Source organism: Benincasa hispida, chromosome 5, assembly GCF_027475165.1.
Source record: "Benincasa hispida cultivar pf3 chromosome 5, pf3_genome.v1.1, whole genome shotgun sequence".
NCBI classification, from domain to species: domain Eukaryota; kingdom Viridiplantae; phylum Streptophyta; class Magnoliopsida; order Cucurbitales; family Cucurbitaceae; genus Benincasa; species Benincasa hispida.
In genome coordinates this window covers 41,583,172-41,596,210 of record NC_143482.1, presented here as the reverse complement: position 1 = coordinate 41,596,210, position 13,039 = coordinate 41,583,172, and the positions used below count along the sequence as shown (strand labels likewise).

The 13,039-nt window shown below is 37.1% G+C and overlaps 2 protein-coding genes across 5 annotated transcripts; both read right to left on the bottom strand.

The window, feature by feature from the left end:
• Positions 1 to 532: 532 nt before the first annotated feature.
• Positions 533 to 12,791, bottom strand: LOC120078055 (uncharacterized). 4 transcript variants are annotated; one of them, XM_039032246.2, is made up of 4 exons: positions 2,062 to 2,873; positions 1,902 to 1,967; positions 1,741 to 1,793; positions 533 to 829 (listed from the first exon to the last, which is right to left on the bottom strand). In XM_039032246.2, the coding sequence occupies exons 1-4, from the start codon at positions 2,219 to 2,221 to the stop codon at positions 746 to 748; spliced, it is 363 nt and encodes a 120-aa protein (XP_038888174.1). In that variant the 5' UTR covers positions 2,222 to 2,873; the 3' UTR covers positions 533 to 745. The 4 variants fall into 4 exon arrangements, 2 of the variants coding, with proteins under 2 accessions (XP_038888174.1, XP_038888173.1); XR_005481903.2 differs by lacking the exons at positions 1,741 to 1,793; positions 1,902 to 1,967; positions 2,062 to 2,873 and adding exons at positions 10,640 to 10,809; positions 12,389 to 12,786; XR_016529664.1 differs by lacking the exons at positions 533 to 829; positions 1,741 to 1,793; positions 1,902 to 1,967; positions 2,062 to 2,873 and adding exons at positions 7,808 to 8,057; positions 10,640 to 10,809; positions 12,389 to 12,786.
• LOC150036151 (uncharacterized) lies at positions 5,648 to 6,049 on the bottom strand. Its single transcript, XM_090313580.1, has one exon. It carries the CDS (start codon positions 6,047 to 6,049, stop codon positions 5,648 to 5,650), a length of 402 nt encoding a protein of 133 aa, XP_090169706.1.
• Positions 12,792 to 13,039: the final 248 nt, after the last annotated feature.

The window sequence follows — 13,039 nt, the reverse complement described above, 5'->3', positions numbered from 1 at the left end:
TCTCTTTTCCTCTATATAAAAACAAAAATCCACCAATAATCCACCAATGGCAATCTTTAGCCCCCTGTGTCACTCATCCTATAATTTCAAGTGATGCCATGTCTTCCTTTTGGGTATTTTTCCGTTACATTTCTTTTGGCCATATCTTTTTCATTCGAACTCCGATTTGGACAATTCAAAGGCATCAGAATTGTTCTGAGCTCTACGCTATGAACTATTCAGAATAATAAACTTTTTAGTAAATAAAATCAGATTTATTATCATCAAAATATTAATTAATTAATTAATTAAAATTAATTAATTTGATATTAAAGGCCAGAAAGCCAACCTTGTTGGTAACTCATGAAATTGTGTTTGCAACTATGGGATTTATATTGCATTGAAGCCAAAAACATGTTTTGAGTTTGGATTTCTAAACCACCCAACCCAAAACAAAAGGTTCAACTGCCCTATAGGGAACATAAATACAAGAATAGAACAAACAAATATCCAAATATAAAAAAACATAGTAGAATTTCTAACGACCCAATCATTCGAGTACTCTAACAAGGACCATTACTTATAACAATACATTTTCGTTCAAACATAGTCACCAATAAAGCATAAAATTTAGTGGAGACAAGGACAACTATTTCAAAATAAATTAATAAATCATCGAGTAAATCCAATGGAGTTCCCCTACAAAAACAATTTCGACGAAAATATCCTTTCTAACATTAAATTCAAATTCCAAAACAATCATAGACTAAGCAGAAGTAATTTCTTCTGTCTCCATATGGGCTTTATCACAGGTTCCATTTGTCACTCGCCGACCTATTACTGTTGTTACCTGAAAAACATAAAGGAAGAAAGGATGAGTATAAAAATACTCAATAAGCGGCCCACTATTGGTCTTTCTAGGTAACATATTAAACATTCCTTCTAAGCAATAGTGAACGCCCATATTATATCAGTAGTGGTGAACCCATAGGATCACATATCAATCATAAACGTAATCTCGAAGGAAACACATATCAGTCAGGCGTATATCCCAAGGGTACACATAACAGTCGTAGATGTGTCTCGAAGGAGCTCACGTTAATCACTGATGTATACCTGAAGGTACACAATCAGTCATAAATGTGTACATAAACAGTTATAGGTGTGTATCTCGAAGGAACACACAATCAGTCGTAAGGTGTACCCATGCCCAAATAAAAAGGTTAACATGCACCATAAATCTTTTTATTACAATCACGGTTGCTTATCTTAGGGAAAATTACCAATACACCCTTGGCCATCTTTACATAACATCATAGTCAAAACAGTCCATATCATTAAATCAAATAATCCAATAATTATCATGTGGTAAGGACGACTAATCTAAGACGAACCAATAGTAAGATGCTCGCCTCGAATTAAAATTCAAAAACTAATCCAAACAAATCAGATTAATCCTTGGAGATATCTTAATACAATCCGAAATGTGGCCTAGATCAGAGTCGCCTTCAATTCCTCGAAATCAACACGACGTAAGGCCAAACAAGGAAATTTTAATAATTTAACCCAACACATAACACAACTACCGACCCATATAAGTTTAGAACCTTAATTACTTACCAACAGTCGTTGTATTGTCCTCCTAAGCTGCTGGGCCATGGTACTTAACACCCCAAATTTTTTTATCGAAAATCCAAAATATAATGTGTGTAAAAAACATAGAGCTAAAAGACATTGGGTCATCAAGTTGCCTCAACTCACCAAATGACCTTTACTCCCACCGGATAACGCTTCAAAAACTCCAGCAATAGAATCTAGCATCAACACATCATGGTCTAGTAAAAAATCTTACCAAACATTAATGGGTTTTCAATAACTTCAAGAAAAACCCATAAAACTTATCGAAATATCCAAAATCTTACCCGAACTTGTTGCAATCACCTCGATAGCTACTGAATAATTGCTTCGACACTCATCCAATCTTGAATCTAACATCCCAACACCAAGTTTAAGACAACCAATAGACACATTCCAAACCTAACAACCAAAATCTTGAAGAAAAAAAACCAAGGGAAAACTCACCCAAAACAGAGTTTAGAGAGCACTGATCCCGCGCGATGGCAAACCCACGCGGCGATGCTGAGGAGACAGTGACGTGTGGCTGGTTGATTGCGAACAGAGAGCAGCACGACTGGTTCACGAATGGAGGGCGACACGAGGTGTCTGTGACCGACGGCTTCATCGGATCCCTATGCCAAACAGAGAAGAGAGGGAGAGAAACCGGTGGCTCGGATCGTGCGGCGACATGGGTTTCTTGAGCGGAACGAGAGAAGTCTTAGAGGGGAATTGCAACACGTGCAACAAGGGAGGAGAGAAAAAAAAATATTTTCCTTTTTTTTTAATCTCTCTTTTAAATATAAATATAACAATTTTTTCCCCTTTCCTTCTTTCATCCAAAATCTCCTCCCCTTTATTATTATTTTTTTCCCCTCTTTTCTTTCCAAATTCCTTTCCTTTTTCAATTCCAAAATATCCATATTTCCATCTTTAAATTCCAAGTTCAAAATAAAAGATATCCTCAATAAATAATCTTATTCCAAAATAACTTAAAATCCTTAACTAATTAGGCCTAATTAAATTAAACCCAATACCTCAAATTTTTCCCAAAATTTCCCTCCAATATAATTTTAAATCAATCACTTAAAAAAAAAAATTGAATCACTTTATTTCAATAATCCAATTTTAACCACCAAATGTAACTCCAATTAACTCAAAAGAATTAAATTAGAGCAAATTTAGCAAATTACTTAAATCTCGAATTCCAATCTATCCAAACTATGCAAAATAAATTAATGACAATTTACATGCTAAATAAGAGTGTTACATTTTTCCCCCTTAAGAAACTTTCGTCCTCGAAAGTTTAATCCTAAAAGAGCTCGGGATATCGTGATCTCATCTAGTCCTCTCGTTCCCACATTGCTTCTTCGAACTGATGATTCTGTCATAGAACTTTTACCAATGTTATCTCCTTGTTGCAACACTTTCACTTCCTTGGCCAAGATTTGAATGGGTTTCTCTTCATAACTCAGGTTCTTGTTCAGTTACAAAAGCTCATAGTGAATAATATGAGACAAGTCTGCTATGTACTTCCTTAACATGGACACATGAAAAACATTATGGACAGCATAAAGAGATGGTGACAAGGCTAACCGATAAGCTATCAGGCCAATCCGTTCCAAGATTTCAAATGGTCCAATAAAACGAGTGCTTAACCTTCCCTTCCTGTTGAACCTCAACACCCCCTTCATAGGTGCCACTTAAAAAATACTTTATTTCCTACCTTAAACTCCAGGTCCTTACGTCTAACATCAACATAACTCTTCAGTCTGCTTTGAGCTATCAACATTCGATCGATAATCTTCTGCATCACTTCATTGGTGGTTTGCACCAGCTCCGATCCCAACAACTTTTGTTGATCGACCTCGTCCTAATAAACAAAAGACCTGCAAGCCCTCTCATACAGATCCTCAAATGGCGCCATGCCAATAGTAGCTTGATAGTTGTTATTGTAAGCGAGCTCCATCAAGTGCAAGTGAGAATCCCAACTTCCAGGAAACTCCAATACGCATGCACGTAAAATGTCCTTTAAGGTTAGGTTCAAACGCTTAGTTTGACCATCAGATTGTGGGTGAAAAACCGTACTGAAATCCAACGGAGTACCCAATGTTGACTAGAGACTCTTCTAAAAATTGGATGTAAAGCGAGGATCCCTGTTAGACACGATAGACAATGGCATCCCGTGTAATCTCACCACCTCTTTCATATACAACTGCGCCCACTTGTTCACCGAATACGTAGACTTTCCTGGGATGAAATACACTAGCTTAGTGAGTCTGTCCACTATAACCCATATCACTGTATAAACTTTTGCTATCATTGACAAACCCACGATAAAATCCATAGACACATTCTCCCACTTCCATTCTAGTACTCTTAGGGGTTCCAACAAGCCTACTAGCTTCTGTCTCGGGGCTTTTACCTATTGGCACACCAAATACTTACTGACAAACTCATCTATTTCCATTTTCATGTCATACCACCAATAACATCGTTTTAGGTCCTGATATATCTTAGTGGTGCCAAGATGTATCGAAAAGGGGAACTATAGGCTTCTGTCAATATCTCATTCTTAAGGTCATTGTCAGCAGGTACACATAAGCGTCCTTGGTAAAAGAGACTATGATCCAGGGATACCGAGAACGTACTATCCTAGCCTAACTCCATCTGACTAAATCTCTCAACAAGGTAAGGATCACCCTGTTGTGCTTCAATAATCCTCAGCTCGCTCAAAATCATCGTGTAAATGTGTCTATCTGATAATCAAAGTTGCTGAATGAGTTGTCTTTCTATTGAGAGCATTTGCTACTACGTTCATCTTACCGAGATAATACAAGATTTCACAGTCATAGTCTTTCACCAACTCTAGTCATTTGCGTTGTCTTATGTTTAATTCCTTCTGGGTGAAGAAGTATTTCAAGCTCTTGTGGTCCGTAAAAATCTGTATCTTCTCCTTATACAAGTAGTGTCTCTAAATCTTCAAGGCAAAAACCATTGCTGTCAATTCTAAGTCATGAGTAGGATAGTTTCGTTCACGATTCTTCAACTGGCGGGAGGCATAAGCAACCACCTTACCGTGTTGCATAAGCACACATCCCAACTCTTTTTTCGAGGCATCACTGTAAATCACAAAACTCCCTAATCCATCTGGCACTGTAAAGATTGGGGTAGTAACAAGTTTCTACTTAAGGTCCTAAAAACTCTCCTTTACTCCAAACAAAAGGGTCCCATTTTTTGTCAACTGGGTCAAAGGAGTGGCAAAAATATATAACATTAGAAAAGAAAATTCTCAAATTTCTTCTTTTATTGTATTTATTTCTCTTTGAAGGTCAAGAATAGTTACAATGTGAAAGAAATCTTTAACAAATCGACGATAATATCCTGCTAATTCCAGAAAGTTGTATACCTCACTGACTATAATAGGTTGAGACCAACTGGTAACTGCTTTAATCTTTGTTGGATCTATAGAAACTCCATCCCTGAACACCACATGCCTTAGAAAGACCATCTGCTTAACCAAAACTCACATTTGGAAAATTTAGCATATTACTTGTTCGACCTCGGGGTATCTAAAACTTTACATAAGTGTTCCTCGTGTTCTGCCTCCATTTTGGAATAGACCAAGATGTCATCAATAAAGACTAACAAAAGTGTCTAGGAACTCCTTGAACATTTTGTTCATCAAATCCATAAATACTGTAGGAGCATTCATTAAACCAAACGACATTACTATAAACTCGTAATGCCTATATCTAGAACGAAATACAGTCTTAGGAATGTCACTATCTTTAATCCTCAGTTGATGATACCCTAAGTGTAAATCAATCTTAGAAAACATTGTGGCCCCCTATAACTGATCAAACAAATCGTCACTTTTAAGGAGAGGATACTTGTTCTTAATAATCACTTTGTTTAATTCTGTGTAATCTATATATAGACCATAGCGAGTCATCTTTATTCTTCGTAAACAACACTCGCGCATCTCATGGAGACACACTTGGTCGTATGAAACCTTTATCAAATAGTTCTTGTAACTAGATCTTAAGTTCTTTCAATTTGCTGGAGCCATCCTATATGGAGCTTTTGATATAGGGATGGTGCCTAGCTCCAACTCGATCGTAAAATCAATCTCCCTGGGCGGCAGTAAACCTGGTAGTTCCTTTAGAAACACATCAAAGTATTCTCTCACAACTGGTTTCGATGTTAAAGCAACCTTAGTTTCTTTGGTGTCGACTACACTAGCTAAGATACTCCAGGTACTTTGGTAAAGTAACTTCTTGGCTTTCATAACAGAGATTACTTTAGGCAAGACCACGATCCCAGTCCCTTTGAACTTGAAGTTAGCTTCCACATGAGGCTTAAAAATCACCTCCTTACGAGAATAGTCTATACTGGCATGGTTAATTGCCAACCAATCTATGCTCAATATCACATCGAAATCGCACATATCCATAACTATTAAAGTCACATCTAGGGTATGATATACTTTTATCTTTTCATTTGTTATGATAATTTCTTCAGATGGAGTAGAAACGGATAAAACATAATTCAAAGGCTCTACTTCTAACATAGCATGCCTTACAAACACAGATGATATAAACGAATGAAAATACCCAAAATCAAATAATACCAAGGCATGTGTCGCCAGATTGGGAACGTACCTGTCACTAACATTCTTGACTGTTCGGCCTCTTGTCGATTAGAAGCATAGACCCAACCATGTTGTTGTTGTCTGTTTGCGTTATTCTAAGCATTCGTTGGTTGATTCTGACCACCTCTAGCAGGGACACCAAGGCACCTGTCTGTCGTATGTCCCCCTCGCTTACATTTAAAGCATATCCCCGTGCCAAACAATTAATGCCCCACATGAGACTTCTGACACGACCTGCATACCGGCTTATCCCTCCAAACCCCTCATAAATCCACAATTGGTTGTTGGTAATGTCGTAATGATCCAGCTGAACTTGAACCTTTCTGTGGGGGTTAGAGGTTCTTTGCTCTGCTTTCCTCTTCTATCCTAAGGAGGGTCTTGGCCCTTGAGGCTTTAGGCATTACCCCTCATCTTGAGAATTTATCTTTATCGCCAAACGGAGTGCCTCTACATGAGTAGTCAGTTTGAAGGCCCAAACAAAACCACATATCTCACTTTTTAGACCCTGGACAAATCTTTCTGCCCTCCCATCCTCTGTGGCAAATAGTTTTAGGAGCAAAGTATCGCCTATCAAACTCCTGGTCATATTCCTCAACCAACATACGACGTTATTTCATATTTAAGAACTCTTGTTATTTGACATTCCTTAGGCTGGCGGAGAAGTATTTTATGTAAAACCGTTTCTTAAACTACTCCCAGGTTATTGCTCCAACTTCGGCATCAATCATCCTTTCAGCGAACTGCCACCAGATGGCAACGTTATCACTTATCTGTAAGCAAGAAAACCGCACATTGTACTTTCTAGTCATCCAGGCACTTCATATATCGAAAAATCGTTTCAATGGAAGATAACCACAACTCTGCCTTGGTAGGGTCCTTTAGTGACCCATTAAACGTGCGGGGATTATACTTCCTGAAATCCCTTAGATGCTTGGCCTCAACAGATAGATCCTACATAATCTGTTGGGGAGCAAGGCCTTGGGAGTAGGAGCCTCTTGAGGTAGTGTCCGTCAAGCTAACCCTCCTCCATTATACTCTTGAATTTTTCCTCCAACTGAACTGTCAGTACAGCAAGATCAGCCTAGGTGACTGATACATCAGAGGGTGGGTGTACTGGTGCCTGTTCCTCATTTCTTGCAACGTTATTAGCAAGTGGGTGACATGCATCCCTTCCACCAGTCCTACCCCCCACGACCACCCCTTCTTGCACTTCGACGTGACGACATTTCCTAACATTTACAGTCGACCTCATTTAATCCTCAATCAAGAAATAATCCAATATTACTTTTAAAAAAGGGCAAGATCATGCTCATACAATTTTGAACACCTTAACTAGAAACATACCTGACAAGGACGAAAGGTATGTGAACAACCATAAGGGACACAAAACCAAGACTTACATCGTAAGTCAGTCTACAAAAGCTAGAACTTAGGCTTTGATACCAACTGTAATGACTCATCCATTTGAGTACTCTAACAAGGACCGCTACTTACAACAACACACTTTCATTCAAACATCTTGACCAACAAAGCATAAAACTTAGTGGAGACAAGGACAACTATTTCAAACCAAATTATTAAATCATCTGTTAAATCAAATGAATGAAACATTTGATCGGTGTCCCATTAAAAAAAACAATCTCAAAGAAAATATCCAAAACAATAAAATATCCTTTCTAACATTAAATTCAAATTTTAAAACAATGATAGACTAAATAAAACATAGACTAAAAGAAAGCGATTTCTTCTATCCCCATATGGCTTTGTCATGGGTTCCATTTGTCACTCACTGACTTATTCCTGTCGTTACCTAAAAACATAAAGGAAGAAATGATGAGTATAAATATACTCAATAAGCGACCCACTATTGGGCCATCGAGGTAACATGTTAAACATTCCATATAGGCAATGGTGTACGACCATATCACATCAGTCGTAGTGAACCCGTAGGATCACATATCAGTCATAAACGTGATCCCGAAGGAAACACATCAATCATAAACATGATCCCGAAGAAAGCACATATCAGTCATAGGTAACAGTCGTAGGTGTGTCCCAAAGAGCACACATCGGTCACAGATGTACATCCAAAGGTACACAATCAATCATAAATGTGCACATAAGCGGTCATAGGTGTGTATCCCGAAGGAACATACAATCCGTCATAAGGTGTACCCACGTCCAAATAAAAAGGTTAACATGCACCATAAATATATATATTTAGCATGCATCAGTCCACTTATAAATTTTTTATTATAATCACAGTTGCTTATCTTAGGAAAAATTACCAATATGCTCTCAGTCATCTTTACATAACATCATAGCCAAAACAATCCATTTCATTAAATCAAACAGTCCAAACAATCCATATCATTTAATCAAACAATCCAAACAATCCATATCATTAAATCAAACAGTCCAATCATTATTATATGGTAAGGACGACGAGTTCGAAGGCGAACCAGTAGTAAGACGCTTCCTTCAGATTAAAATTCGAAAACTAATTCAAACAAATCAGATTAATCCTTGGAGATATCTTGATACAACACGAAACATGGCCCAGATCAGAGTCCTTCAATTCCTCGACATCAACATGACGTAAGGCCAAACAAGCAAATTTTAATAATTTACACCAAACACACTACACAACTACCAATCCATATGAGTTTAGAATCTTAATTACTTACCAATAGTCGTTGTATTATCCTCCTAAGCTGCTGGGTCGCGACACTCAACACCCCAAAATTTTCGATCTAAAATCCAAAATATAATGGGTGTAAAAAAATATAGAGCTAAAAGACATTGGGTCATCAAGTTGCCTAACCAAAACTCACCAAATGACCTTTACTCCTGCTGGATAACGCTTCAAAAACTCCAACAATCGAATCAAGCATCAACACATTATGGGCCAGTCCAAACTCTTACCAAATCTTAATGGGTTTTCAACAACTTTAAGAAAATCCCACAAAACTTACCGAAATATCCTTACCCAAACTTGTTGCAATCACCTCGATAGCTACTGCATAGTTGCTTCGACACTCATCAAACATCGAATCTAACGTCCCAACACCAAGCTTAAGACAACCATTAGACACATCTAAACCTAACAACCAGAATCTTTTAAAAAAAACTAAGGGAAAACTTACCCTAGACAGAGTTTAAAGAGCATTGATTCCGTTCTACAGCAAACCCACAGTGAAACTGAGGAGACGGTGTTGGGTGACACGACAAGTTCGCGAACAAAGGGGGACACAAGGTATCTATGACCGACGACTTTGTTGGATCCCTACACCAAACAGAGAAGAGAGGGAGAGAAACCGGTGGCTCGAATCATGCGACGACGTGGGTTTCTTAAGCAAAATGAGAGGTGTCTTGGACGATTCCAACGCGTGCAACAGAGGGAGGAGAGGAAAAAAAATTTCTTTTCCGTTCTTTTTAGATCTTTCTTTTCATTAAATAAAACCCCAACCCTCTAAAATATAAATATAACATTTTTTTTCCTTTTCCTTCTTTCATTCCAAAATCTCCTCCCCCTTTGTTATTACTTTTTTTCCCTCTTTTTTCCAAATTTCTTTCCTTTTCAAATTCCAAAATATACATATTTCCCTCCTTAAATTCCAAGTCCAAAATAAAAGATATCCTCAACAAACAATCTTCTTCCAAAATAACTCAAAATCCTCAACTAATTAGGCCTAATTAAATTAAGCCCAATGCCTCAAATCTTTTTCCTAAAATTTCCCTCCAATATAATTTTAAATCTTTAACCACTTAATGAAATTGAATTACTTGATTACAATAATCCAATTGTAACCACAAGCCAAATTTAATTCTGATTAACTCAAAATAACGAAATTAGAGCTAATTTAGCAAATTACTTAAATCTCGAATTCCAATATATCCAAATGATCCAAAATAAATTTATGACAATTTACATGCTATCAGGGTTACAGAGCTTCTCAAAGTATTGGAACCTAACCTAAGATTTGAACCAAATTTTAATTTCTTTTTTAAAAAACAATAATAAAATCTCAATGCTTGAATTCAATAATTATGTGAATTTTGCTTTGATAAACTAGTATTTGAAAAGACAAAGTAGCTTTATGTATGGTGTTGAAATAATACAATTTCATTAGCAACTAAATCATCAAGACCAGGGCAAATAGAAGCACAAAAAGCAAGCATGTAGAATACAAAAGTAAAACATTTTACCCAAAAACTAATGACTAACAAAGATTTCCATATAACAATCTCTACATAAACCTCCAAACAAAGTTCTTACAAAACCTTCTTTTTCTCTATCCAACTACTAAACATAAAGTGGGCTCTGAACTACAGGATTCAGTAAGCAATACCTGAGTTGAGAGATTCCCACAACAAAAAAAGAAAGTTCACCTTCATGGACTGAACTGAAAGTCCCAGATGCCTATCTTCCATTCTTCAAATCATTATAAAAAGTGTGGACTTATTAACCCTGCAATCTCCAGAAATCCAACTTCATCTTTCCCTCCAAATATATTCTTCAGCTTCTCGTCGCAAATTATTACTTTCTTGTCGCTAGGTTTCTAAAAAAATGAAGAATATAATTTTTAGAAACAAAACAAATAGACTCGACTCCGGGTTTCTGTGCTTCGAACCACTGATTTCTAAGAAGCAAACTATCTTCTTTTTTTTTTTTTTTTTTTGGGGGGGGGGGGAGATAAAACACTAGGCAGTATTTAGCCAAAGAAAGAACAACTATTGTACGAAAATTCCAGGAACTACAGTATATATCACCAACATACATGACAAGACTAAAAACATAGAGTTTCCATAATCTTAGTTAACAAAGTCACAAAAGCAGGGCCAAACCAAACATAGCTCAATTGACATATAAATGTGTTAGTAACCTCACGAGGTCAGTGATTCAAATCCCCCTATACCTCCCGTGTACTAAAAAAAAAAAAAGTCACAAAAGCAAGGTTGATAAACGTGCCAAGGAAAAGGAAACCCCAAACAACTGTTCCAGGAAGAAATATTATAACATTATGGAGTTAGAGGGTAAAGTAAATGTATATGGAGCCAATTGGGGATAGAAATATGCTAAGGAATAAAGAATGGTGAGCGAGTTTTAGAGAAATAGAATTGGTTAAGAAAGTGGGAGAGAGTTTATGATGAGAGCAAATAAGAAGAAATGCCTAGAGAGAGAAATAGAGAGACTAAGAAAGTAAAGAGAGAATGATAAAGCTTGTACAGGAACTTGTGTAAAAACTATGCAATGAGAGTGTATGGTGAGTAGACAAAGTGATACTATAATAGTATAATTAGAACCTTCTGCCAATTTTTAGAATATGTATATCTTATCAAAACATAAGGTATTTATAATCATAAAACAGCACTAAAATGGATGGATTCAAACTTTGAGATAATTGAATACTATAAAATGAGCATAAATTTTTCTAGAACTGTTCCAAGTCTTTGAAAACAAATGCACAAATCTGAAAAGAGTTAACTAGGAAACCAAGAACAGCAAAAGCTCTTCAAACATCTTACAAGCCTCAAACTCAATAACGAGGATGTCAAATAAGCTAAAAGAATTACTACCCACATGCCACATCTAAACCCTCTTCAAAATAATACATTAAGAGTTGTTAAAAAAAATTCATCCAATGATGATAAATGCGCATTCAAACAAGAACACAGTCAGAAAATTTTAAAAACCAACAATCCAAAACCCTCATTTCAGAACAATACATTTTCAGTCCATGCCAATACATCTTACAACCTCCTCATAACCCAACAACTCAGAGCAAAAATCCCTTAAGCATACAAACTCCACTAATTCAAAAAAAAAAAAAAAAACCACATACATCAAAACTTTCTTCAAAGAGTTGAAGATAATTCCAGAAAGAACACAGTGAGAAAATTCTAAAAACCAACATCCAATGTCTTGTTCTGAAATGAAGTTTTGGACTCGATACATCAAAAAATCTTCTCAGACTAAAAAAGAAAAAAAAATCCCATAAAACTGCAACTCCACTGAAAGAAAAAAAAAACACATCACAGAAAAGCCTATTCTCTAATTAACTAGTAACACCAACAGACGAAAGAAGGGAAAGGAAAGAAAAAGAAAGACGAAAAACAACAGAGGAAGAGGGATTCTACCTGAAGATTATGTTCTTTAATGTGAGCCCAAATGACTTTAAGGGCTTGGGTACGGGATATCTCAGGAGCGCCGACAAGCGCTTGCATCTCCGGTGAAATTCTCCGGGGCTTCATGATGCCACGGGGCTGCCGGTGGGAGGCAGTGGCCTGGTTGGAGGCGGAAGCAAAGGTAACGGTGCGGGCGAAGCGCAAATTAGGGAGAGGGAGTTGATAAGGTTGCTTGACGGAAGTGGCGGTGGCGGAGGCTTTGACGACGAGGAGCGACGGTTCGCCGGAGATGAAGGTGGAGAGGAAAGCCATGGCCGGAAGGGACGATAGGTTGTGAGTGCGTTCGAAAAATGGATAAAGCGAAGAAGGTGAAGCGGTAAGACCGATAACTCGAGAAGCTCGAAATTCTGAACGCGCGTTAATCCATTCAGGTTCCGTGGAATTACAACAATGCCATTATTGGGCTCTGGGCCTAATTTGAGTTTTTTGGGTTTTGTTGGATTGGGCCTGTTGGGCCTTATTCTAGTCCGAGTGTGAAGAGTGCTTAACTTTAAAATATAGTAACCTCCCTATTTTCTACGTGATCAAACTTTTTCAAAATCTTAAAATATCCTCCATAAATCGTCAATACATTGTAATTAAATTTGATAATGAACAAAATCT